The 27,734-nt window shown below is 51.1% G+C and overlaps 1 protein-coding gene across 2 annotated transcripts; it reads right to left on the reverse strand.

Annotated features, from left to right (window-relative positions):
* Positions 1-627: 627 nt before the first annotated feature.
* On the reverse strand, positions 628-27,650 carry Tcea3 (transcription elongation factor A3). 2 transcript variants are annotated; one of them, XM_042688734.1, is made up of 11 exons: positions 27,489-27,650; positions 21,951-22,013; positions 21,215-21,320; positions 20,562-20,706; positions 18,522-18,584; positions 11,210-11,373; positions 11,037-11,093; positions 7,165-7,319; positions 4,735-4,881; positions 2,838-2,909; positions 628-919 (listed from the first exon to the last, which is right to left on the reverse strand). In XM_042688734.1, the coding sequence occupies exons 1-11, from the start codon at positions 27,555-27,557 to the stop codon at positions 911-913; spliced, it is 1,050 nt and encodes a 349-aa protein (XP_042544668.1). In that variant the 5' UTR covers positions 27,558-27,650; the 3' UTR covers positions 628-910. The 2 variants fall into 2 exon arrangements, with proteins under 2 accessions (XP_042544668.1, XP_042544669.1); XM_042688735.1 differs by lacking the exon at positions 21,951-22,013.
* Between the last annotated feature and the right edge of the window lie 84 nt (positions 27,651-27,734).

Raw genomic sequence — 27,734 nt, forward strand, 5'->3', positions numbered from 1 at the left:
GGGGGAAGATATATATTGTGGGGATTGAACACAGGACCTGGGCGCTGTCCCTCAGTTTTTTTTTGTCCCTCAGTTTTTCTCAAGTCTAGTGCCCTACCAATGTGAGCCACAGGCACTGGAAAGGTGGCTCAGTGGTAGAGCGCTTGTCTTGCTTGCATGAAGCCCTGGGTTCGATTCCTCAGCACCACATAAGCATAAAAAGCTAGCAGTGGGGCTGAGGCTCAAGTGGTAGAGCACTGGTCTACAGCTGAAGAGCTTGGGGACAGCGCCCAGGCCCAGAGTTCAGGCCCTCACAACCAGCAAAAAAAAAAAAAAAAAAAAAAGAAATCAATGTGAGCCACAGTCCCACTTCTAGTTTTCTGATAGTTATTGGAGACAGCCATCTCTTGGACTTCCCTTCCCTGCCCTTCAAACCCCAGTCCTCAGCTTCCTGATATAAGCATGAACACCAACAGCTAGGGTTTTTGTGTTTGTTGTTGTTGTTTTAAGCTAAGCCCACTGAGCTAGACTGTCATCTCTGATCTAGTATTTTTCAAGCCAGAACAGGCTGAGAGAGACTCAGGTAGGAGGGAGGGACTGGCACACAGGTGTTCTGGATCATTGTCCCAGGTAGAATCCCCCCAGCTCTGATACTTTCTTTTTTTTTTTTTATTGTGAAAATACTGTACAGAGGGGTTTACTCTGACTTTCTATAAGAGGGTCAGCACTGATTCTTAACTGCACATGGTTGTTAGCAGGCCATTATTAATGATTGTGCAAAAGAATTTCCCCTGATTCCCTACGGCTGCATCCAGAGGTCAGTATTTTTTCTTCAGTATTTTTGTTTTGGGTTTTCCAGGTCAGGTGGTTTGGCACTTGCTGCTTCTCATTCCTTTTTGCCTTGTTCGCTGCCATCTCAAGGGTGGGTCTATCAGCAGAACTACAAAAGCAGAAAAGACAACAGTTTGAGAGCTTTTCCCCAGCTTTGTGGCAACAGTCAGCCCTAGCTCAGCCTAGATGTTTGACCTTGTGCCAATCACATCTGTAAAATGGGATTACAGTCCCCTGGAGGGTGGTGTTAGATAATAAATGAATGGCAAATCTCAGGCGCGCTCTGGGCTCTCCATGTCACTGTGATCATACAAAGCACTTGGTTAGCCAAGCACAGGTGGTTCATGCCTGTAATCATAGCTACTCAGGAGGCTGTGATCTAAAGATGATGGTTTAAAGTCAGCCCCAGCAGGAAAGTTTGAGAGACTCTGATCTCCAACTAAACAGCAAAAACATAAAAAAAAAAAAAAAAAGAAAAAGAAAAAAAATAAAGAACGAAAGAAAGGAAAAGAAAAGGAAAAGCCAGAAGTAGAGCTATGGTTCAAGTGGTAGAGCACTAACCTTAGAAGAAAAAAACTAAAGAATAGCACCCAGGCCCTAAGTTTAAGCCCCCGTACTGGCACAAAAAGAAAACCCACACTCAGAATTCAGGTCAGAAAACATGTAGCTCATACTTCCAACACGCCCTCTATCCAACTAATAGGACTCAAAGAAGAGGAGCAGGGCTCACAGGGACAATCACTGGGCACTCACTGTGCTAGGCAGTACTGTTTTGTTTTTGGTTAGTCGTGGGGCTTGAACTCTGGGTCTGGGCACTGTCCCTCAGCTTTTCAGCTCAAGGCTAGCGCTCTACTGCCTGAGTCATAGCACCACTTTCTGTTTTCTAGTGCTTTATTGGAGTAAAGAGTCTCACAGACTTTCCTGCCTGGGCTGGCTTTGAACCATGATCCTCAGATCTCAGCCTCCTGAGTAGCTAGGGTTACAGGGGTGAGCCACAGGCGCCCAGGACTAATGTTTATCTCATGTAACCTCACATTCGCCTTGAGGTGGTGTCCCTTTCAGCTTCTAAAGAGGCCTTAAGGAAGGGCTATGGAGTCCCTTTGTCAGAAAAGTAACTGGTCAGGAAATTGTGGCATTATTTTTCTGAGCTCCAAGGTGGGTATTGAGTTTTTGGTTTGTTAATTCACTGTGTGAATTAATTAATTCCTCATTTGAGATGAGAATACTATCATAAATTAGGAACCGTCCTGGTTCTTTGCAAAGTGAGTGTACATATGCACTGATCCTCACCTCCAGATGGTCCTCACACGGCCCAAGAAAGAGGGGCCATGCTGGGAGGGGCACATAGTGACCTGAAGCAAAGGCCAGATTCCTAGTACCAGGCTCTTCTTGGGCTCTTCACACAGGACCTTAGCTCTGTGGAGCCCTGAGGCCTGCCTGCTACGCCAGATATCACCTACATGGGAGCCAGTCAGATGGCGCCAGACGCAGGCATGAAATACTCAGTACTTTCAGAAGGAGCACCCTGGGGGGCTCCTCTTCATGGCTCCCATGTTTGAACACCAAACCTCTGCCTCTGTGGGAGTTGCATCACAGAAGTCTGTGCCAGAGCTTCCGGAAGAGGAGAGGTCCCCTGGGAATGCTTGGGGCCACTCTCCCCCACCAGGGCTCAGCTTCCCCGTCTCCTACTCTGGCTAGGTGACCAGGTTCCAGGGAAATTCTATCTGCAAAAGCACTCCAAAAGAGGCGTGGGGTCCAAAGGCACAGTGCTGTGGTTGGTTTTTCTCCCCGATTCCTCTGTGGATCACCGGAAGCTGATTCTATCCACCTTGCCCATCCTGTGATCCACTGTGGGCCACAGTCCCCACCCCAGCAGGTGCCCCTCCAACACGAACAGACACATGCCTTTTCTCCCTGCCTCCCATCAGCCACCAGCCACTGCACTGGCTCTGCAGGCCTACTCTGTGCAGGCTGGGAGTATACTAGGGAGGCAGGGCTGGATCTGTGGATGATACAGACATACAGACCTTCCAGCGATTCCCGCACTCATTGCATAAGACAAAGGTGGTCATGGGCTCGTCAGCACTGCGTGTCTGCACCTGAGAGAGAAGAACCACTCGTGAGGCCCTCCCTGCTCAGGAGCTGCCGTGGCCCACACTTCATTAGGAGTTAAGTCCAAATCTCAGAGGGTGGCGCCGATCTTCCCATCCTGATTCAGTAATTCTCTTCATCTGAGTTCTTCCTGATGTATGCTTGCCTGACTGTTGGTCACGCCCGGTAACTCAGGCAGTACCTGGCCTTTGCACTTGCACTCTTGAGGATTTTTCTCAGTTGGTCTCTCTTCTATTACTTTTTGTTCTAAGCCTCACCTCCTCCAAGGATCTATCCCTGAACACATGGTACCAGACACTGCCTTACTGTCAGAACTGAAGAAAACTAAAGTCACCTTCCTCCTTGCTTCACAGGTAGAAGGACAGAGGCCCAGAAGAAAAAGGGGAACTCATCGATCACTGGGATAATTTATGTTATGCTCCTAGGTTCTCATCCTCCAGTTCATTCAGGTACAGAAGCTTGGGTCTCATTGTCAAGTCCTGGTGTTCTGGGTATAACAGCTGCCCTTCTGGTTTTGGACAGTCAACTCTGGTTGGCCATCACAAGAAAACACATCATTGCTCTATTGACAGTCAACTCTGAATGAAATGAGCTATGAATGATATTGGCAGTCAGCTCTGAGTGATCTTAGTGGGCAGGGCCCCCTGGCTGGTGTCCATGCCCAGCAGTCTGCCAGGACACTGTGTGACACAGCCTTGTCACTGGCTAGCACTGGCTCTGAGAAGGAACACCAGTGGGGTTTGGAGGGGGAGGGGGAGGCAGGAGAACTGTGGCTAATGGGCTTTTTACATCTGGAGGGCAGCGTTACACAGAAGTTCATCACACCACATGAAAACGTGCTCAGGAAGGTGGGAGTTGCGACATCTCTAAGTTTTGTGTTTTCTTTTTTGTCAGTCATAGGGTTTAAACTCAGGGCCTGGGCACTGTCTTTCATTCTCTTTGTGCTTAAGGCTAGCGCTCTACCACTTCAGCCATGGTGCCACTTTCAGTTTTTGATTGGTAAATTGGAGATAAGAGTCTCACAGGGACTTTTCTGCCTGGGCTGGCTTTGAACTATGATCCTCAGAGCTCATCCTCCTGAGTAGCTATGATGATAGGTGTGAGCCACTGGTGCCCGGCTCTGAGTTCTTGAATCAGGATCCTCCCTGAGAACCTTCCAGATCAGCAAGGCTGGTTGCACATTTCTACTATGGCCATAGGACTCTGAGGACAAGGTGCTCTTGACAAATCTTGTTTGGTCAGGAACAAAAGAATGAAGAGGGTTCTAGAATAACTAGACACCACTTAGAACCCAAGAATATTAATGCTCCAAGAAGAGGCCCAACACCCTTGTGGGACTCCCCCTGCCAGGCCAAAGGTCTTTCCCCTCCCAACTCAGGGCTCAACCCATGAGGCTTTTGTGGCCAAGCCCGCTGGACTGCAGCAGGAAGGTTTAGATCCACAATTTGCTTCGCCTGCCATGGATCTGCCTTGCCACCTTGGAAAAAGCTGTCCCATCTTGGCCTCAGTTACTTTTGTGGCTCTGAAGCCAGCAGTGCGTGGGAAGACAGCATGACAGCCTTGAGCGTGGCTCTCAGCCTCGTCACGGAGCCGGCTGCACACGCTGGCCCAGCCTCACGAACACAGAGCCGGCGGCTTCTATACTCAGAATATTTTCTAGAAGCCACAAGGCTTCGGGGCAGTATCCCGAGGCTTGCTCTTTGCTTTGTAGGACTGACGCATTTTCCTCCTTTTCTCCTAGTCCCTGGGCTCCTCCTAAGCCCCTCTTTGGCTGTCTGCCTCTGTGGGTCTCCCAGCCCAGCACCCCCTTACTTGATTATAGGTGCAATTCTTCTTCTTGCACTTGCTGCACTGGAACAGGTCCGTGGTGGTGCCGCCCGTCTTGGCCATCTGATGCTCACGGATGGCCTCCTGGGTCATGGCGTTCCTCAGCTCCCTCAGCTCATCACTGGCCATTTCCTAGAGAAAAATGAGTCTGCCCCTCAGGGCTGGGGAGCCGAAACACAGGAAGAGGGAACGTGCTGGGAACATTAGCCCAAGGAGACCTGGTCCTGCCCCGGATGGGAAAGGTGGTACTCAGAATTCCCACTACTCTCTCTGGAAGGTCAAACCTAGACAAGGCTCTGGCTGGGCCAAAGTCAGCTGGGTACAGCCAGGGGATTGTCAGACAAGCAGCATGTACCCTGGGATTAGCGCTTGGCATCATTCCTTCCCACACTGGGGCCTTGGCATGAACTGAACCCTCCCATGGGAGCCAGTGACCTCTACACACCTGACCCATATGTCCTTTCACCCTTCTGATCTGGACTTGACCCAGCACCTGCTCCAGCTCTGATCACTGCAAGCCCGCTGCCTTGTGGGCACCTTGAAGGCTCAAATATCCAAGACTGGCCAAGCTACCCTCCAATCCCACACCCACGCAGCTCAAGTTCGCTGTGATCATGCAAAACCAGCCTCCTATCTCCTACTGTAGTACAGAACCTGAGTCATCTCCCCTCAACCCTGCCCAGAGAATGGCCAAGAAAGGAGCTGCTCAGACTAGATGCTCTGTCAATTGAGGGTGGGTGTTGGGGAAGGAGGTTGGGTTGTGGGTCATGGAACAGTGAAGATCTGGCACTGACTAGACATGTTCAATGCCACGGTCCATCCCGAATCCCTAAGCCCCAGAGCACAGAGGTAACAAGCAGACCAATGCTGACCCTGCATGCTCACATTCCCGCTTCCGAAGAACATGGCAGCCAGGCACCAGTGGTTCATGCCTGTAATCCTAGCTACTAGAGTAGTTGAAAGCCAGCCGGACTCTAACCTGTAGTTAACCACCAAAATGCTAGAAGTGCCTTTTTGAGATAGATAGGGTATGACTCAAATAGTAAGAGTGCCAGCCTTGAACAGCAAAAGTAGCGAAGTGGCAGCAGTTGAATTAGCAAGCAAGTTGACCCCACTGTCAGGCTTTTTTTCTTTGCCAGTCCTGGGGTTTGAACTCAGAGCCTGGGCGCTGTCCCTGAGCCTCTTTGTGCTCAAGGTTAGCACTATACTACTTGAGCCACAGTGCCACTTGTCCTTTTTAAGAAGTTTAGGACCCGGGCATCGGTGGCTCATACCTGTAATCCTAGCTACTCTGGAGGCTGGGATCTAAGGATCACAGTTCAAAGCCAGCCCAGGCAGGAAAGTCCATGAGACTCTTATCTCCAATAAACCACTAGAAAATTGGAAGTGGCGCTGTAGCTCAAGTGGTAGAGCACTCACCTTGAGCTGAAGAGCTGAGGGACAGCGCCCAAGCCCAGAGTTCAGGCCCCATGACGGACACCCCCCCCCAAAAAAAAAGTAGTTTATTGGAGATAAGAGTCTCACAGGGACTTTTCTGATCAGGCTGGCTTTGAACTGTGATCCTCCTAGCTCAGACCTCTTGAGTAGTTAGAATTACAGGCGTGAGCCACTGGCACCAGGACACTGCCAGGCTTGTAACTACTGCACTCTTCTTCTGCAAATGTTTCTTTTTCTTGGGGGGGGGGGGAGGGAAATTGCCAGTCCTGGGGCTTAAACTGAGGGCTTGGGCACTGCCCTCAGCTTTTTTGCTCAAGGCTAGTGTTCTACCACTTGAACTACACCTCCATTTCTGGCTTATTGGGACAGTTTTGGAGATAAAGAGTCTCATGGACTTTGTTGCATAGGCTGGCTTTGAACCACAATTCTCAGATCTCAGCCTCTGGGGTAACTAGTGAGTCACTGACCCCTGGTTGCTCTTCCTTTCTTACTGACCTCTCCAAGCTAGGCTAAGCCTTCCCTCTTGTAAGTCCCCCTGTGGCTCTGCGCCAGCATTTGCTACTGGTGGTATCTGTATGTGCGAATCTGTCTGGCTCCCTTACCTTGGATTCAATCCTAGCTTGGGCAGAGCCAGGAATCAGGACACACAGGATTGAGCAAGAGAGGAGGGAGAGAGGCAGATGATAAAGCAAGCAAGGGCAGCCTGGGGGCTAGGCTGAGGCTTCCTGGCTTGGAGACTTTCTACCCAATTAGTTCACTCACCTATAAAGTGGGGATAATAAGCATGCCTATGTCAGTTGGTGTGAAGATAAAACTGGCCCACACACGTGAAGTACTCAGCACAGCACTTAGAACATATTAGCTGTGTTCCCTACTCCAGTGGCCTAGAAGCCTAATAGGGAGGGTGAGTCACAGCCTCTGCCTTTCACAGCTGGACAGAGCTGGAAGGGCCAGGCCCACCTGGCCCCCCCCCCTCACCTCTGCGGTCATCTTGGCGATGAGTCCAGCAGAAATGGCCCCGCTGAGCACATTCCGCCGCAGGCCCGGGTTCCTGGGGTCCTTGAGATTGCTGATGCGGCTGCGAACTCTGTTCCGGTACTTCATGTCGGTGCTCTTGAGCTCCTGGTAGATATGTGACAGAGTCAAGGACCAAGCCACCACTTGTGGGAGTGAGGCGGGAAGGGACAGAGTCTGAGAGATGCCAGGGTCCTCTTCTCCTGTCTGTGGATCTTTTATTATTTATTTTGCCAGCCCTTGGACTTGAACTCAGAGCCTGGGAGCTGTCCCTGAGCCTGTTAATGCTCATGGCTAGTGCTCTACTACTTGAGCTACACCTCCACTTCTGGCTTTTTTGTTTTAGTAGTTTATTGGAGATAAGAGTCTCACAGGGACTTTTCTGCCCTGAGTTGGCTTTCAACCATGATCCTCAGATCTCAGCCTCCTGAGTAGCTAGGATTAGAGGCGTGAGCCACTGGCACCTGGCCTGTCCATGGATCTTTATAGTGGCCAGCCACACTCCTGTGGTCTCTGTCTAACTAGTTGGGGCATCAGTTGGGCATTTGGGGGTAAGCCAATGAGGAGACACAGGAAACTACCTGTACGGGGAGATGAGATTGTAGCGAGCACTGTGGTGAATGGATAATGGGGTGTCTGAGCCTTAGGGCTGGTGGGAAGTCACCTAGCTGAGCTGCACGAAGCACCAATGTGTGGGACTACCAAATGTTCCATGTTACCAAATGACAATGGATAACCATTCATTTGGAAAGGTCCCTGGAAGCTGTCAAGAGGAAAAGATGAAGAACCACATTCTTCACAGCCTGGAGAAATCACAGAGCTGGGGCGACCCCCGCATACTTGAGATCACAGATGTCCTCACGTCTTTCCTTCATAATACCCAACAGCAGCCCACGTAAGCACTGTGGGAATGGCCGGTCAGTTACTCCACCTCCCATGAGTAGATGAGGAAGCTGAGGCTTGGAAAGGGGGTGGGGGGCAAGCCTACATTCAAGGTCACGGAGAAAATTCCCAGCAAGACAGGGCTGGGAGCCAGGCTCCCACTTAACAGCCCCTCCCCCCTCGACTCACTCTGGCCACTGACCACAGTGCATTGCTGTCCAAACCCTCTATCCCAGACAGGGCCTCTCCCACCCTCTCTGCAGGGGCTCTGGAAAAACAGCCTCCTTTTCTTGGTCTCCTGAGCCAAGCAGAGGCAGGAAGACAAAGCTGTTGCTGGGAAAAACCATATGCAAGAAAGACACTGCAGGGCGGGTGATGTGCTAGCTGGAAACAGCTGACTGGCGAGAAGTGGTAGGAGGAAAGGAGGCCCCCCCCTTTTTTTCCTATTGCTTTCATGTACAGACAGTACAATAAAAGTGTGAAAAGCAAAGAATATGCTACAATGCATCTGGGAGCCAAAATCTGGGTTGAAATACTTCCATTCAGGATTTCTAGAATGTGGATCTGCCGAGGACAGTCAAGCTGGTGCCAGTCCGGGGGCTTGAACTCAGGGTCTGGGCACTGTTCCTGAGCTCTTTTGCTCAAGGCTAGCACTCTACCATTTACCATCTGAGCAATAGCACCACTTCCAGCTTTCTAGTGGTTCACTAGAGATAAAGTTTCAAGGACTTTCCTGGCTGGGCTGGCTTTGAACTGCAATCCTCAGATCTCAGCCTCCCGAGTAGCTAGGATTACAGGCCTGAGCCACAGGTGTCACAGCTGGCAATAGTTTTATCAGCCTCTGATGCCTGCATTTCCCAAGACCTCAGGTGGAGGAGGAGGTAGAGAGACTCTTCAGAAGAACATATCAAGCCCCATTTTTTTTTTTTTTTTTTGGTCCTCTCCCTTGGCTATAATCAAAGAGCTCAGCAGCCTGTAGTAGCTCACATTCCCTTTCTTTTTTAGTGGTTTCTGGACATCCTGTAGAGTAAGCCAGGCCAGGGAAGGAATTTAGGTACCAAACCATCCTGAACTTCCAACCAGGATGATTTGGAGGGGGAAGAAACCTGCTTGGAGGGATGACTGTTTGGGAGAAAATGAAGTCCTGAAACCTAAGGCCCAGCATTCCCGAATTAGCAGGAAACATATTTAATATTGGGTGAATCAAAACTTGTTTTAAGCTGGGCACCAGTGGCTCATGCCTGTAATCCTAGCTACTTAGGAAGCTGAGATCTGAGGATCCTGGTTCAAAGCCAGCCTGGGCAGGAAAGTCCATAAGACTCTTATCTCCAATTAACCATCAGAAAACCGGAAGTGGCGCTGTGACTCAAGTGGTAGAGCGCTTGCCTTGAGCTCAATAGCTGAGGGAGAGTGCCCAGGCCCAGAGTTCAAGCCCCACAACTGACAAAACAAAGCAAGTCAAACAAAAAACTTGTAAACTGGGTGCAGGTGGCTCACTCCTGTAATCCTAACTACTGAGATCTGTGGATCAAAGTTTGAAGCCAGGAAGGTGTGTGACTCTTATCACCAATTAACTACTATAAAAAGCCCAAAGTAGATAGAGCTGTGGCTCCAATGATAGAGCACCAGCCTTGAGCCAAAAAGCTACGGGATAGAACCCAGAACCTCAGTTCAAGCCCTAGAACTGGCACAAAAGGAAAAACAAACAAATAAAACCTTGTTGGGCTGGGTTCCTGGCTAATCACTTAATGATGATGGAGGGAAACTGGCGGAAAGTGGGAGGGGTGGGGATGGTGGTTAGGGTTGGCTTCAGGAAGGAGATGGAAGCAGGCAAGTTCTCTGCAGATGGTTTTCTAGACCTCCCCTGCAAACCCAGCAAGACTCCCAGGGTAGAGCCCAGCAGGGGCAGAAAGGATCACTCAGACTGGCATTTTCTCTCTCTCTCTCTCCCTCTCTCCTTCCCTCCCTCTCTCCCCAGGGAGTTCTGCCCATTTCTTTGTCTCTAGTAACAGTCCATGAATCCATCTTTCAGTGGGGGAAAAGTGGACAGAGACATCTCCCCTCCCCAAAGTCCCAAATCTTTTGGATCAGGGGTTCCCATCGGCATGGTAGTCATTTTTCCTGGCTCTACCAGGCCCTCTCAGATAGAAGTGGGAGAGGAGGGATACAATTCAGTATTAGAATAAAAAACAGGGCTCAGCCCATGTCCATGGCTCACTCTTGTAATCCTAGCTTACTCAGGAGGCGAGATCTGAGGATCAGGATTCAAACCCAGCCCAGGCAGAACCACACCAAAACCAGAAGTGCAGTTGCGGTTCCAACTGGTAGAGCACCAGCCTTGAGCACAGAAGCTCAGGGACAGCAGCCAAACCATGAGTTCAAGCCCCATGACCAACCAAACAAAAAACAAAACAAAACCCCAAGGCTTTCAATCCAGTAGTGATACCCATCCAAGAGTTTCTGAGCCTCAGCTTTCCTCATCTGGACAAAGGGAACAACAGGCCCTGGCTCAGAGAGACTGTTAGGAGCATTAACAGAGATGGGAAGGAAGCCTTGGCTGCCTAGCACAGCACCTGCCTGGTACAGATCTAGGAGTTGAACTGGGGAGCTGGGACTATCAGTCAAAGGAAGAGGGGACCTGCTGAGCGTGAGGCACTCCATCCTCTGCTCCGGAGGTGACATCACTGGGCATGGATGGCACTCCTCTAGATTACTCATAGTTGTATGGGCCCTGGCCGGTGACATAACAATCTCCCTGAGCCTTGGAGGCCTGGCCTGCAACCAGGCGGGTCCAGAAGTCTCCCTGGTGGGGCTGCTGTCAGCATCCACTGAGGAGCTTCGGCCCCAGGCTTAACTGTAATGTCAGCTGGCCTCAAAAGCTCACAGGCAGAACCAGGACGGTCCCCAGAACCCTCCTCCCAGGTGCCCACAGCCACGGCACGGCTCGAGGATATGATCTTCGATGTCGGATGCCAACTTGTCACAGTTGGCTCCATAGTCCTTGTAATCATCTGAAAGAGATTGGGAAGTCACAGGCGTCAGCCGGGCATGACCCTGCCAGCGATGCCCGCTTGGACGGTACCAGGGCCAGAGCCCCACAGCCACCTCCCCCGCCCCCACCTCTCACCTTCCGCCTTCAGGGCTGCAGCCAACATCTCCACACACTTATCCCGGACAGAGTCCCCTGTGAGATAGCAAGGGGCCAGGAGGCAGACCGAAGGGGCAAACGTGGGAGTCAAAGGGCTGCTGGGTGTTTTGGGGGTCTCTGCTTTCGATGTGCTGCTGTTGGATCTGCGGAGGACAGTCGTGATGGGCATATGGACAAGAAGCAAAAGTGTTTATTGAACACTTTTTATCTGGATGTTTTGCCAGATGCCGTCCTTCAACTCGCATAACAAGCCTGTCATGCAAGAGCTATTTTTAGGCACCTGGCTCCATCATTCATCTCAAATAATCCTCACGGACCACTCCATGAGGCCGATTCTATTCTCATCTCCCTTCCAATTGTGCACCTTAGAGACAGTCAAGGTCACACATCTGGGAGCCAGGAGGAGCAGAACTCAAACCCAGGCAGCTGAGCTGTAGGTAGCCAGGCTACCTAGTAGAGCCCACAGTGCTCTACTTGTTCTGTCTAGATCAGGTGACTCTTCACATTCTCTCAGCAATGGATGATGCATTCATTCACTCACTCATTCATTCATGCATTGGTGTAATAAAGCAGCCAAGTGGGAATACCTGCCTCCTACCAGGTGCTTCTAGCTCACAGAGGCTGGCACTCTGCCAGTCCACCCATATCTGCACTTCTGGCTTTTATCGGTTAATCAGTGATAGAAGTCTCATTAGACTTTACTTCTCAGGTTGGTTACAAACTGTGATTCTCAGATCTCAGCCTCCTGAGTAGCTAGGCTTAGAGACACAAGCCACCAGTGCTGGGCTTCTGTGGGTTTGTTCTGTTTTCTTTTTGCTGGTTCAGGGGCTTGAACTCTGGGCTTGGGCACTGTCCCTGAGCTTTTTTGCTCAAGGCTAACATACTAACACGTCGAGCTACAGCTCTGCTTCCAGAGTGTTGTTTTGTTTTTGGTGATTAATTGGAAATAAGAGTCTCACAGACCTTCCTGCCCATGCTGGCTTTGAACCTCAGATCTCAGCCTCCTGAGTAAGCGAGGATTACAGGTGTAAGCCACCAGTGCTGGGCTTTGTTGCTCATTGCTCATGTTTAATGCAGGTTGAAATTTACTGTTCTGGGCTAACTTCATCAGGACTCTGCCCATTTCAGCCAGCAGTGAGCTTTTAGCAGGAGGAAAGGCTCAGGGAGGGTCGGGGGTGCACACAGTCGGTGCTGCTGCCACTAGTGGTTCTCCACCCCCATCCTGGCCCCGTTGGTAGCGCGGCAGGACCAGCTAAAGCCGGCTTTCTGGTCCACTTGTCTCCTATACAGTCTATTCCTCCCACAGCAGCCAGAAAGACCTTGGAAAAATCTACAGCTGTACTGACCCGTCATGGAGAACAGTGGTGATCAGCACAGAGTACAACTACTGCCTGTGGGCTGCCAGCCTGGGCCAGTCCTTTCTTTCATCTCATGCCTGGCTCCCTGGCGCCCCCTATAGACATGCTTCTTTAGCGTGGTCTTTGGATCCACCCACTGCTCCCACCCCTTCCACCTCCCCAACTCTGCACTGGCAGGTCCCGCCTCCTCTCACTGCAGCCTTCCTGCCAGTCAGAGCTCAGCTCAAATGTCTTATCCTTAGGGAGGTCCTCCCTGAGCACCTCAGCCAAGGCTGCCCGTCCCTACCCTGATCTCTTTCCTCCAAAGTAGTTATCCAAGGCTATAATTAACTTGTTTACATAAACACTGTCTGCCTTCACCTCCAGAGTACAGGTTCCAGAGCCTGGGCCTCTGTGGCTCCTTCTCCACTATATTCCTGCACCTGCAACAGTACGCTAGATGCCACTTCCTGCTCTGTTGAATGAACCAAGGAATGAAGGGAGATGTGGTAGATTGAGGGAGTTGCTCATAAGGAGATAACATGGACTTCCAGAGAGGACAGGGGGCAGGGGAAGCTAACTTAGGGGTGGGGGTAAGTCCTCTTTGGAAGTTCAGTGGCCCATTCCCTGAGCTTGAAAGAGGGCTTGAGGTGGGCCAAGAATGGTGACACACACCTGCAATTCCAGATACTCAGAAGGTAGAGGTGGGAGGATTGAAATCTGAGGCCAGCTGGGGCAAAAGTGGGAGACCCTGTCTAGAAAAAAGAAAAAGCTAAAAGCAACAGTGGAGCACCATTGGCTCATGCCTATAATCCTACTCCGAAGGCTAAGATCTGAGGATCATGGTTCAAAGTCAGCCCAGGCAGGAAAGCCTGTGAAACTCTTATTTCCAATTAACTAGCAAAAAGAAGTGGAAGCAGGACGGTGGGTCAATTGGTAGAGCAGAAGCTTTGAGTAACAAAGCTAAGGGATGGTGCACATGTGCACACGCAGTTATGCGTGGGCATGCACACGCATGCGTACTCACACACACACAGAGTAAAAGCAAAAAGAATGCCGGTATAGAGCATTTGCCTAACAAGCACAAGATCTTCAGTTGAATCCCTAAGACCACCAAATAAGAGAGAGAGAAAGAGAGGGAGGGCTCCATCTCCCCTCTCCTAAGCCAGTAGGAAGCTCACTGCCTTGTGGCCCCAGCCCACATCACAAACACCAAGGGACCATGGAAAAAACCCAAGGATCTATAGCCTAGAGTTTGGAAGGAGGTAAGACAACCACAATGGCAGCCAACGTGTTTGGAACGTGGACACTGAGGTGATGTATTTACTAAGAATCTGAGCTCCAGAACCGATTTTGTAGGCTCAAGACAAGATACACTCACTTTGTAGCTATATAACTTGGAGAAGTTCCAGGTGTCTTGCTTTTCTCACATCAACAGCACCATCTTATAGGGCTGTTGACATGACTCAATAACCTAGGAGAATCTCAATTAAAAAAAAAAAAGTATTAGGCAATTTATACAATGACGTTACTGCATAAGGTATTTTCCTCTATTAGGCATCAACTGAGCACTTGTATGGGCTAAAAACAGTGTGAGGAGGTTCATTACCTCACTTGAACCTCACAGTGACCTTGAGAAGTGAGGGTCAGAATTATTCCCATTTCATAGACCAATAGGCTGAGTCTCAGAAGGCTACACTGACTGCCTAAGGCATTCATCCAACTACCGAATGGCAGCTAGATGAAAAGTTCGCCTGCCTTTCCAATTCTGTTCAACACTTTTTTTTTTGGTCCATCATGGGGTATGAACTGGAGGCCTGGGTACTGCCCCTGAGCTCTTCTGCTCAAGGCTAGCACTCTACCACTTTGAGCCACAGCACCACTTTCTGGTGATTAGTTGGAACTAAGAGTCTCACAGACTTTCCTGCCCAGGCTAGCTTTAAACTGTGATCCTCAGACCTCAGCCTCCTGAGTAGCTAGGATTACTGGCGTGAGCCACCAGTGCCCGGCTCAACACATCTCTAAAACAGAATTTTCTAGAATCTTACCCAAGCACGATGAGGAGGCTGCTTGGAGCCTTCCCCTTGCCTCCTCATCTCCCTGGCAAAACACATCCAGTCTCCCCTCCTTTAGGCTTGGCCAAGAGCTGACTGGCTGCCACTTCAGGCAGCCACACTCATTGTATATTGCATAATGAGTGGGAACTGTGCCAAGTCGCAGAGGAATCACGGGCTGGGGCAGGGGCTGCATTGATCAACAGCTCCCTTGCGCACCCCCAGGTTGTCAGCACCAGTGCCAGTGCCAGCTCCTAGAAAGCTCTGTCCTAGGCTTTACTTGCTGCTCCATGGCGCCACCTTGAGGACATTTAAATTATTGCACTACCAAGGGTACCCTAACCGCTCTGCCAAAGCCTGTCAATTCTGATTTGCAACTACCTTTCCTGTCACCATAGGTTCCTGGTGGGTCAATTACAGTTCCCAGAGCACCCTGCTAACACCACGCCTTTGTTCTCCAGCCACCCTCCCAAGACTGTCTACCAGGCAAACTTCTGGTTTTCTTTCCACTCACAGCACAAATACTTCTGTCTTCGACGAACTTTCCCTTGAGCGCACAAGTCATTTAAAGGGATTCTTCTGGTTTTCCCACTGTGAATGATATCAACTCCCCTCTGAAAGCAAGCATTTCAGTGGGTGCTTATGCATAAGGTTTGGCCCTGAGATTACTGGCTGCTTCAACCTTTGTCTGGGCTTTGGAGGCTATAAAGCTGTGGCTGCCAGTGTATTTGATTCCGTTTTGTCTTAGGAAATTCAAATATGTTGCCAATATTTAAAATTGGGAATTTCACACCTGTAATTACAGCTACTCAAGAGGTAAAAATGAGGAGGCTCAAGGTTTGAAGCCAGCCTGGAAAAAAGGGAGATTGGTGATTTGTATTATAATCCCAACTACTTGGGAGGCTAAGGAGCATTGGTTGAGTGCAGAAGTTCAAGGTCAGTATTGGCAACATGGAAAGACCAACTCAAACACACACATACATACATACATACATACATACATACATACATACATACGTACCCCGGAAGATATAGGCCCCAAGCCTGCATTTCCCCAAGTTGACAATCAGCTGGGGCTGAGCAGTGACTGTCTCTTTCCAAAAAGCACATCTTCTAGTTTACCATGGTCTCTACTAATCATCTAGTGTGCATATGCCCTTGACCCTTGGAGGACGTTGAGCTCTCAAGGACATATGCAATAAACTTGTTGAATAAATAAAGAAGAGAGGCAACAAGTGCAGGAAACAGTTCTGAGAGATTATAGTGCTCTTACAAGATGAGCTCATGTCCCTTTTGGCTGTCCATCTCTAGTACTAAAGCATTATTAGGAAACGGCACAACCATTACAGGAAAAGTATCTCTGCCGGGTTGATCTTCAGGGACAGAATGCATAAAGCCAGGTGGCTTCAAGGAGTCTGGAGAGGGAGGGAGGGAGCGGGAGAGGGGGAGGGGGAGAAGGGGAAAGGGAGAGAAGCGAGAGGGAGAAGGGGAGAAGAGCAAAGGGGAGAGGCGGAGAGGGGGAGAGGGGGAGAGGGGGAGGGAGAGGGAGAGTCTGTGTGTTCAAGGAGTCTGGAAAGGGTGTGTGTGTGTGTGTCTGTGTATACGTGTGGCATGCACCAATCCTGGGACTTGAATCCAAGGCTTAGGTGTTGTCTCTGAGCTTCTTTTGTTCAAGGCTAGCACTCTTCCACTTGAGCCACTTTCAGCTTTTAAATTTTTTTTTTTGTTTGTTTGTTTTTGGGTCCAGTCGTGAGGCCTGAACTCTGGGCCTGGGTGCTGTCCCTCAGCTCTTCAGCTCAAGGCTAGCACTCTACCACTTGAGCCTCAGCGCCACTTCCGGCTTTTTTCTGATTATGTGGTGCTGAGGAATCGAACCCAGGTTCTCAGGCATGCAAGGCAAGCGCTCTACCACTGAGCCACCTTCCCAGCCCCAGCTTTTTAAATTTTTTTAAAAAATTTAGTCTATTGGAGATAAGAGTCTCACAAATTTTCCTGCCCAGGCTGGTTTTGAACCATGATCCTGAGATCTCAGCCTTCTCATTAGTTAGGATTACAGGGGTGAACTACCAGCATCTGGCTTTGGAGATACAGTCTTTATGGCAATGGTAAGTGTTTATGGCAACCCACAACCGGATTGGTGATCAGTGCTTCATGGTGGGCAGGACAATGGCATTTCATAGGGATTTCTGTCACATTCCAGGACAGCATCTCTCTGCCTACCACACACCAGTAGTGACTCCCAGCCTGTGCCTCTCAGCCCTGCTCAACTCATAGTGACAACCAAAAATGTCTCCACTATTTCTCAATGAGCCCCAAAGAGAACTCATGGGCTAGAAAGAGCCCAGGCAAGGCTCCAGCCCGGCCTTACCCTCTGCAGACACTGCTGACTGACTGTGAGTCTCTCCTTCCTAGGCAGGAAGCCCTTTCTAAGGAACACGCCGGCCAGCCTCACTCCCAGCCAGCACTCCCTGCCATGGTGCAGCTAATCAAAGTCCCCGACTACTCTCCTAAGGCCTTGAACCATCTAATGGCACACCTTCCTGCTCAGTTCAAGGCAATCTTCCTGGTACTTCAGGCTTAAGTTAACTGCATTTCTTACACATTCTCTCCTAAAAGCCGGGACCTTTGTGTCCCAGTAGGTCACCCCAGAAATTCAATATGCCCCTTGGACCCCTGCCTTTTGCCCTGATCCATCTTTAAGCTTTTTTCTGACCTTACTCCTGACTGCCGCCTAGAACTTAATTCACACTCACTCCTCCATCCAGTCTCTCCCCACAGCCTGCAAGTTTCAGTTTTTCCAACTGAATGACTTACCACATATTTCACATCCACATGTCCAAACTTGAACTCTTTTTTTTGGGGGGGGGGTCATGGGGGGGCCTGGGCGCTGTCCCTCAGCTCTTCAGCTCAAGGCCAGTGCTCTACCACTTGAGCCACAGCACCATTTCTGGTTTTGTTTTTTGTTTTTTGCTTATGTGGTGCTGAGGAATGGAACCCAGGGCCTCATGCATGCATGCATGCGCTCTACCACTGAGCCACCTTCCCAGCCCCTCTTTATTGTCTTGTCAGAACTGGGGTTTGAAATCAGGGCCTCACAGTTGTTTAGCTGGCACTCTACCACTTGAACCACATCTCCAATCTAGCTTTTTTTATTTTGCCAATCCTGGGGCTTAAACTTGAGGTTTGGGAGCTGTCCCCCTACGCTTTTGTGCTCAAGGCTAGTGCTTTACCACTTGAGTCACAGCACCACTTCCAGTTTTCTGGTGGTTAATTCGAGATCAGTGTCATAGATTTTCCTGCCTGGGCTGATTTTGAACCACGATCCTTAGATCTCACTCTTTTGAGTAGCTAAGATTACAGGCGTGGGTCACTGGCACCCGCTCAGTCAACCCAGCTCTTTGCTGTTTATTTGAAGATGAAGTTTCATGGATTTAACTGCCCAGGCTGGCTTTGAACTGAGCTCCTCTGAGCTCAGCCTCCTGAGTAGCTAGGATTACAGGCGTGAAACACCAGTGTCTGTTTCTACTGTATTTTTTGGACCCTAGCACCAAAAACAGGTCCCAACACCTAGTAGGTTCTCAATAAATATCTGCTATATGTGTGACTTGTTGAGTTACGAGAGCTTTGGGTGGACATCTTAGCCAGTTTGACCCAAGCCAAAGAAGCCTCTCCAAGTACAGGATTTCTAGCCTGCTGCCCTTATTGAGTTCAACTTGACCTTGAGACAATTACCCAGCCACCCGCCCCCAGGGGGGAAGCCACAGCTGTGGGTCCTAGCATTCGGAGGCAAGACCTGCACAGCTTTCCTCCTTTCCCCTGCTCTCTCCCCACCTTCCTCCATTAAGCAGACACATGCCTACTCATAGGGCCTCCCTGATGGGAAGTCCTGGCTTCCTTTACCTTTCCACAGACGGCCTCTTGGGAGAAGAGGTGGCTGAAGACTTGGATTCCACAGAGTCTCTCCTGAAAGAGGAGAAGCTGGAGATGAGGCTGTCTTGTAAACCAGAAGCAGGACTTACACCTCCACCCTTACCCCCCACCCGCAACCAAGCGCCCTGGGTCAAGGCCTGCCCTCTAGGTGAGGAATGAGGCAAGAGGCACTTGCTGAGCTGCCTGGGAGACTGAAGTCCAGGTGGTGTGGATGGCCCTCCTCGCTCACTCCACATGCAAGGAAGCAACACCAGAGGAGGCTCAGAGCTGCAGACACATTACATGTGGAAGTACGTAATGACTAATCTATTACAAATCATTCTCAGCAGGCCCCTCTGCTCCTGACTGTCAGGTGGGCCTTGGAGAGTGGATTTCAGGGATTGTCTATACCCAGCTGGAGCTGGAGAAGCTGACAGATGGGCTCCAGCCTCCCCTCGGAGGCCCCTCAAGAGAAGGAAAGGAGACACATGGGCTTTGGAGTTTATATGGTGAGTGTAAAAGCAGGGACAAATTTAGATGTCAGCCAGGCATCAGTGGCTCACACCTCTAATCCTAGCTACTCAGAGGCTGAGATCTAAGGATCGCAGTTCAAAGCCAGCCTGGGCAGGAAAGCCCATGAGACTCTTATCTCGAAGTAACCACCAGAAAACCAGAAGTGGCGCTGTGGCTCAAGTGGTAGAGTGCTCACCTTGAGCTGAAGAGCTGAAGGACAGCGCCCAAGACCAAAATTCAAGCCCCACAACCAACAACAACAACAAAAAATAGAGTCTCATGGACTTTCTTGTCTAGGCTAGCTTTGAATCATGATCCTCAGATCTCAGCCTCCTGAGTAGCTAGGATTACAGGCTTGAGCCACCGGTGCCCGGTTAGCTTTTTAATTTTTGAGGCAGGGCCTTACTATGTGCCCAAGACAGCCTCTGATTCCTGGTCTCAAATGATCCCCCTGCCTCAGTCTCCAGAAGGCTTACTTATACATCCATGAAGGCTTCAATATAATCTGATGGGCATGTCATTCAAATCCTACCCAAGACACTCAATGTTGAGAATACCCTGGCTAGGGCTGGCAAGGGGGAATGGGCTGGGTGTGGCATTGAATCAAAAGTGTTCCACTGCTCTCTGCACAGGGGCAGAGGCCTGGCAGTGATGTGAGCCCCATTCCATCACACAGTAGCCATGGGAACGGGGAATGTTGCCCTGCCCTTCAGCTTCCTCAAGGTTAGTGGGAATGCCGCATAAAAACTTCACCAAACACTCTTCCTTCTCAATGGACAAGTAAGTTCCTGCTCCTCCGTCCCTGCAGATCTGACCAAGATGGAGTGGGCCAACAGGCAACATGGCTTCTCGTGTGGACTGTGTTCATCAGTGAGGACTGTCCTACGGGGCTGTCAAAACTTGTGGGACTAGAGCTTCTAAAACAGGGATTCCCTTCCCTTTGTGGTCATGTCCCTGGCCTTGATGGACCAATGAACAGCCGTGAAGGACTCTGTGGTCCACTGTGGGTCTCCCAAGGATGAGCAGTGGCTGGGTGGGGGCACCCTGTTGGCACACATGCTAGTGGCACGTGTGGCTTCTTTGGGTCAGTCTTGGGGTTTGGACTCAGGATTTGAGCACTGTTCCTAAGCCTCTCTGTGTTCAAGGCTATTGGCTCTACCACTTGCGCCATGGCACCACTTCCAGCCTTTTGGTGGTTAATTGAGAATAAGCATCTCATGGGCATTATCATTAATATTTTTTTGCAGGTTAGCTTTAAACTTCAATCCTCAGAGATTAAACTCCTGGGTGTGGGTCTCTGGTGCCCACTATATGTGGCTTTTTTATACTGGACTGTTTAGGGCACTGTGACAAGGGACAAGCTCTGCCCATGCATCTTGTCAGTCTGTCTGGTGGAGCCAAGGACGCTCAGAAGGAACTGCAAAGCCAGTGCCACCCACCTGCTGGGTTATGAGGCTCCAAGGAACAGAGCTACTGTGGAAGAGGTGGTTTCCCCTTTTCTCTACCCAGGAAACATACCTGCCTTGGGGCTCTTCCCTTTGTTTCTTCTTTGGTGGAGAAAGGCCTGTTTCTGGCTTCCAATCAGAGCATTCAAACCCTTTCTCTTTCTTCTTTGCTTTTTCTCTTTCTTCTCCTTTTTCTCCCTTGGGAGCTCCAGGAGAGTCTGAGAATAAAAGGCACCATCATCCCTCCCCTGTCCTTCCCAGCGGATGCTTGTATGACTTTGGGGAGGGGGCACAAAGGGCAGGGCCTGGGACAGATGGATGGATGGACGGACGGACGGACAGACGGACACACGCACAGACACACACACACACGAAGAGCATACACACATGCACAGACACATTCCCACATAGGGAGATAAGCACACCAAAAGTTATGAGAATGCATTTATACACACTTATACACACATGTATACTTCATAGACTTAACACAAACACATGCGCACACACCCGTGCACAGAAGCTCACAGGGATCCAAAATTCCCACTTGAGTCCACAACACTGGAGCTTCCTACTAACGCGTGACCCCAAGGCCATGTGCCTTCAACTATGCCATCCTGCACAAACGCACAGTGCACCTGCTAGAAACCAGGCCCTGCCTCCACCCCACCCCCCACCCCACTGTGCTAGGAGAAAAGCCTGGCTCCCATCAGCCTTTCTCTCCCTCACCCAGAAGCCGCTTCCAGTTTTTGATGAGGACTCTGGCCAAGGACACCACCTCCTTATCTGAGCAGTGCTTGCGAACCCCATTAACGGCCACTCCGATTCTGGTGGTCTGCGGACAGAGGAAAGGGCAGGTTTAGGAACAGCCACATAGGACCTGTCCCAGCTCAACCATGACCTTCCCCCAACCTAGACCCCTCTGGAGCCCCTCAGCTGACCCTCCGCCACGGGGATGACTCCTGTCTATAACCAGGCCCTGATCTGCCACCTGCGTGAAGCTGGGCGCCCCAGGCGCAGATGGATGCAGGTCGGCAACTGTGGTTTTGGCGGGAGGCTGGGGTTGGGGAGCAAGAGGGTGGTTAGGACCAGTTAGGAACGCTTCCATTCCCAGTGCCTAGTGCTTTTGAGCTCAAGTCTCAACATAGATGCCCCCCCCCCCCCGCCCTCCGGCACACCTCGTAGGATACAATTTGTGACTCAGGAGCTTCTATAAAGTTTGGGGCTACGAGGGATAGTGCAGGGAGGATTCTCATGCTAGGTCCTTGGTCTCTGGGATCCCGCAGGCCTGAGCCTTTGGGAATTGGGTGGCTGTGGATGGAGATGCCTCCATGGCTCCTGTAGCACTCCCGGGTCTGCACCTCAAGACGCCTCTCACAGGACTCCCCGGAATCCCCCCACACCCCATGCTTGTGAGTCCCCCCACCTCCTTCCCTCCCAGTCACTTCCTTCAGGGGCCCCACACCTGCAACAGCTGGATGGACATCTGACAGCTGTTCAGCTTCTTCAGAAGGTCCAGGGCAGCTTCCTGTGGGAGGCCACAAGGTGAGCACTGGGGCCCAGGTTGCGGCCAGGCCCCTGACTACTGTCTCAACGTGGGCAATAGAGACAGACACACGGCAAAGGAAAATCACGGGCAGAAAGAACGGAGAAGTGAAAGGTTCTGTCCCAGACATGCTGGCTGAGTTCAGCTCTCCCCAGGCAGCTGAGCCCGGCGGCAGCCCCGACTCCCCGCCTCCCCTCCAGCCTTTGCTTCTGCTGTGCCTTCTATGCGGGCACGGTCCTGCCTGTCCCCCACTAGCTGCCTTTTTCTTTCTTTTCTTTTAGATCCAAGACTGGGACTCAAACGTGGTACCTGATGAGTGAAGCTGACTCATTGGCCAGCACTCTGCCAACTGAGCCACACCTCCAACCCCAACATCTGCCTCTAAACTGAGTTGCTTTCTGGCTTACTGCTGTTGCTTGTGGATCTGTATGCTTCTACACACACACACACACACACACACACACACACACACACACACACACACACACACACACACACACACACACACACACACACACACACACACACACACACACACACACACACACACACACACACACACACACACACACCCTCCCTCCCTCCCTCCCCGACTGTGAGCTTGCAAAGGTGATGACTGAGGGCTTGATTTTGGGTTTAAGATGGGGGATTTCATATGTTGCCCTAGCCTCCAACTCCTAGGCTCAAATGATTCTCCTGCCTTCGCCTCCCTAACAGCCAGAACTATAGGTATACACAACAGCACACAGCTCTTGTGGGCTTATGTAACAGCTTTATTGAGGTATGACATACCAAAAAAAAACAACTGAATACACTGCAGTGTACAGATTAGCGAGTGTTGAGGGCTGGGAATGTGGCTTAGTGGTTGAGTGCTTGCCTAGCATGCATAAAGTCCTGAGTTCGATTCCTCAGTACCACATACACAGAAAAAGCTGGAAATGGTGCTATGACTCAAGTGGTAGAATGCTAGCCTTGAGCAAAAAAAGCAGCTCAGGGACAGTGCCCAGGCCCTGAGTTCAAGCCCTAGGACTGGCAAAAAACATTAATGTTTTGATATATGGGTAAATCCACAAAACCATCACCATAGTCAAGAGATTACAGTCACCATCCCTAGCAGTTTCCATCTCTCTGGACACTCCCAACCCCAGGCAACCACTACTCCTCTGTCACTATAGGTGATCTGGTATTTAAGAATTCGTTTTACAGCTGACACTAAGCAAAAGGGAAGAAATGTACATATCATCCAATCTGGAAGAAATAGTTATATTGTCAACGTTCACAGAGTTCATAAGCTTTATAGACTATGATACTAACAATTCACCTTGTGAAGGTTTAAAATGTGTTTGTAACTTTAACTATCACTATCCCACAATACTGTGAAATTTATGCAATCACTTAATCTCAATAAAGAAATTAAAAAAAAAAAAAGAATACGCAGGCACCGGTGGCTCACACCTGTAATCCTAGCTACTCAGGAGGCTGAGATCTGAGGATCTCGGTTCAAAGCAGCCTGGACAGGAAAGTCCGTGAGACTCTTATCTCCAATAAAACCACTAGAAAACTTGAAGTGGCACTGTGGCTCAAGCAGTAGAGCACTCACCTTGAGCTGAAGAGCTGAGGGACAGCACCCAGGCCCAGAGTTCAAGCCTCACGATAAAATAATAATAATGATAAGGATAATAATAATAACAATTTGTTTTGCTTTGTCGAGATAGGCTTTAAATTCATAACCCTCCTGCCTGAGCTGAGTACTGAGGACCCAATCCTCACCTTGAAGTCTGTATGTACAAATACTCTTTTGATTTCTCTTAGGCAAAGATAAATGAAATGTTTGCATCTCTGAGGCCATAGGGCCTTGCACGGGGCCTGGTGATCCCTGAGTGAATTCGTGAATGAATGAGGCAGGAAGCAGAAGGCGGGCAGGTTTGCAAATCCAGTTGTGAGGCCTTGGAACACACCTGGGTCTTGTCTCTGCCAGCCTCTGTCTCCTGTCCTGGGATCGGTTTCCTGGGGAGCCTCAGCCGATTAGGTCCTGTCTATTATGTGCCTGGCTCCAAAACCCACCCAGTTAGGACCTGGAACATCTGTGTGCTGTCCTCTGCTAGTCCTTAGCCACCACGCTGCCTCCCCCATCCAAAGCCTATGGCAGTGTTTTCAGAGGTGTGGTCTGCATACATGTATTCCTTTGATATTGTGGTTATGCAACAAATGTAGCATTAACTAAAGGTTCACTATGGCTGGGTGCCAGTGGCTCATGCCTGTAATTCTAGCTACTCAGGAGGATCACGATTCAAAGCCAGCCCAGGTGGAAAATCCACGTGACTCTGATTTCCAATTAACCACCAAAAAGATAATAGTGGAAGTGTGGTTCAAGTAATGAGAGTGTCAGCCTTGAGTGAAAAAAGCTGGGTGCTGGAAGCTCATTCCTATAATTCTAGCAACTCAGGAGGCTGAGATCTAAAGATCTCAGTCCCAAGTTAGCCTGGGCAGGAAAGTCTGTGACACTCTTATCTCCAGTTAACAACCAGAAAACCAGAAGTGGAGCTGTGGCTCCAAGTGGTAGAGCACTACACCTTGAGTGAAAGAACTCAGGGACAGTGCCCAGGCCCTGAATTCAAGCCCTACAATCAAAGAAAAAAATTTAAAAAAAAGCTAAGGGATAGTGCCCTGGGATTGAGTTCAAGCTTCACTGATACCCAGCAAGTGTTTGCCACTTTTTCTGGTGTAAATTCTCTTCCCATAGCCATCTACAAGCTACCAACACGCTGTCAGCAAACTGAAGGAGCCATTTCTCATTGCATACTTATCATAATCGCTTTGACAGACAGCTTACACAATTCCAGAAACTTCAACCATCAGTCTTTGTTTTTGTTTTTTTGGGGGGGTCCGGTTGTGGGGCCTGCACTCTGGGCTTGGACGCTGTCCCTCAGCTCTTCAGCTCAAGGCGAGCCCTCTACCACTTGAGCCACAGCGCCACTTCCGGCTTTTTTCTTATGTGGTGCTGAGGAATGGAACCCAGGGCCTCTTGCATGCAAGGCAAGCGCTCTACCACTGAGCCACCTTCCCAGCCCTCAACCATCTGTCTTAATCCAGTTCCAGGTCACTATTGAAGTGTGTGGTCTCTATAACCAGATGATACGTACTTCAGAATAACAACCATGAGCCTGGTTTGTGGCTGGGTTCAAAAGCTGTGTGTCAGGATTTCTAGCTGTGTGTCTCTGGGGGAAACTCTGGTCCACGTGTGGAGCTGTGCCTAAGTGGACTGAGGCCCAACGGTGTCTATCTGTCTTCATGGGGTGATATATGAATGTCTCAGTATGACTGTTGTGAATATCTTAGTGTAGCTGTGTTACGTATGCATGGGTGTGGGTGTCGGTGCCTTTCCGTAACTCTGATCATCAGTGGTGTTACATAGATTATGTCTATTGTGCCTGTAGCTGTGTCTCCCGTGCAGTTAGAAGTTGCTTGTGTGGCAGCCGTGTGCAGTTACCTGTGTGTAGCTATGTCTGTGGATTATGTGGACGCATAGATGTGACTGAATGCTTGGTTGACGGTTGCAAGCTGTTTATCTGGTTTACACCGTCAGCTTCTGACATAGTCTAAGGCACTGGTACTTCAGAATTACCAATAAGCACTCTGCCTGGGCTGCAACGTGGAGATCTGACTTGTTACAGGAAGTGTGTACTCCTCAGCCAAACCACTACTGGGCGCACCCACTTTCACTCCCCCAGCAGGCCCCACCTTTCTGGGCCAGAAGCCCAGAGTTCCGTGCCCACCTAAAGCCTGCCAGAGTCCAAGCGCAGACGTGGCTGTGCCCTGGCCCTGCGCTGCTGGGCCCTTCGGCCAGGCTTGCAGCTTTCCAGCAGATGGCTGTGGGCACTTCAATCCGTCCCATCCCCAAGAGCTACGGCCACTTCTTCCCATTTCATAGAAGAGGGAAGGAAATCCAAAGACCGGAAGCAGTGAGCAGAGGCCAGGGCTGCTCTCTTCCTCCTACCCCAACCCCCATGGTCTTTCCCAGGCCTGCTGAGCTTTTCATTTCCAATCCCTTTCATTTGGAGGCCCTGAATTTCACTCCTGGTCCAACCCAGGAGTCAGCAAGGGGCTGGGACAACCTATCTACCTGAAATAGAATTAAACTCAGGACACCTGACTGGTCTTTGCCCCACCAAGCCTAGAAAGGCCTCCCTTCCCTCTCCTGACTTCAGGGTCCACTTCACTGCAAGACTTTGGAAAAGCCTGGAACACAGTGGGGGAAGCTGAGAACCCAAGGAAGAAGCCCTAGCACACTGCAGGCTTCCTGCTACCTTCCCGGGTTTCATCACTAGGCTTTACCAGGCACCTGCCCAGGTCCTGCTAAGAGCTTTGCAGACCTGACTGGCTCACCGCCTTCATCCCTCACCCCTTCCCACTGCCAGCAAAGAAACCCCCACCTCCAGGCAGGGAATCTCACTCCTCCAGATAGATAAACAGCTCTCACATTTGAACGGAGACCATCTCATTACTGCCTGGATTCAGCACTGCTAGTAAACTATCCAGCGCCCCCACCTCTGGTCTTGCTCACTCCCTTAGCGTCTCAAACTTTGCCAAGTTCTTGGGGCTGCAGAATGCACCAGAAATGCAGGTCCTGAAGCAGCATCTAGCTATGGATCTGCTCTGGCTCAGGGCAGAATGTGGGGGACACGTTCCCCACCAGGGTCCTCTTCTTTCTCAGAGAGAGCTCATGCCTTCCAGGACCCATGGCCCAGCTTTGCTCAGGCCAGGACACCAGCCTGAGGCAAAGATCACAGGAAGATCAAACATTAACTTTCCGTTGGGTGGGCCTGCCAGCCCAGGGACCCCCAGGCAGGGCGCCCGGCCCCTGTCGGTCCCCGTGGGCCCCCATCTCCCCAGGGCGCACCTCACCCGCAGCCCTGACCTCTCCGACCACTTTCCCTGCCCCGCACCTGTTCCCCTCCGCCCCGCCCGGCCCCACCCCGCCGCCCAGGAGAAAGTTGCAAAACATAACCGCTCCTGGCACCCGAGCCGCGGAGTCCCGCGCCCCTTCGCCGGCTCCTGCAGGGCCTGGCACCCCTCCCCAGCCCCAAATCCTCTGCTCCTCGGGACACCCAGAATTTGCCTGTTAGTTCCCTGCATCCTCGGGCTAGGCGCACGCGGGGAGAGTCCCGAGGCTCTCAAAGTCCTTCCCCGAGTTCAAGTCTCTCCCCCGCACCCCTCCCCGCCCCGTCCAGGCGGCCCAGGAGCGAAGCTCGAACCCCCCTCCCGGAAGGCAGGGGTCACACTCGGCGCCTCCGGGGCCTGCGCGAGCCCGCGCGCCCGGGGCCACGCACACGCCCCCCTCCAGGTGCCCAGCAAGCGTCCCCCGGGGGCCGCCGCCCTGGGGGGAGCCCCCTGCGCTGGGCCTCCCGGGACAGGGGAGGGGGGGGGCGGGCTGCGGCCCGGACCCCGCAGCCTCACCGTGTTCTTCCTCGCCACCATCTTCTCCAGCTTTTTGGCGATCTTCAGTAGCTCGTCTTCCTGGCCCATGTCGGCCCGCGACGCCCGGCAGGGCGAGGGGCGCAGGGGGACAACCGGGCCCCGGGGCAGCAGGCGCGCAACCCGCACGAGCCCCAACCCCAGGACGCGCACACGCGCGCGCGCGCCCGGCGGGGGCGGGGCGCCCCTCCCCTCCCGTCCCCTCCCCCTCCCGTCCTGCAGCCCCGA

The sequence above is a fragment of the Dipodomys spectabilis genome, unplaced genomic scaffold (assembly GCF_019054845.1).
Source record: "Dipodomys spectabilis isolate Male_0828 unplaced genomic scaffold, ASM1905484v1 ptg000118l, whole genome shotgun sequence".
NCBI classification, from domain to species: domain Eukaryota; kingdom Metazoa; phylum Chordata; class Mammalia; order Rodentia; family Heteromyidae; genus Dipodomys; species Dipodomys spectabilis.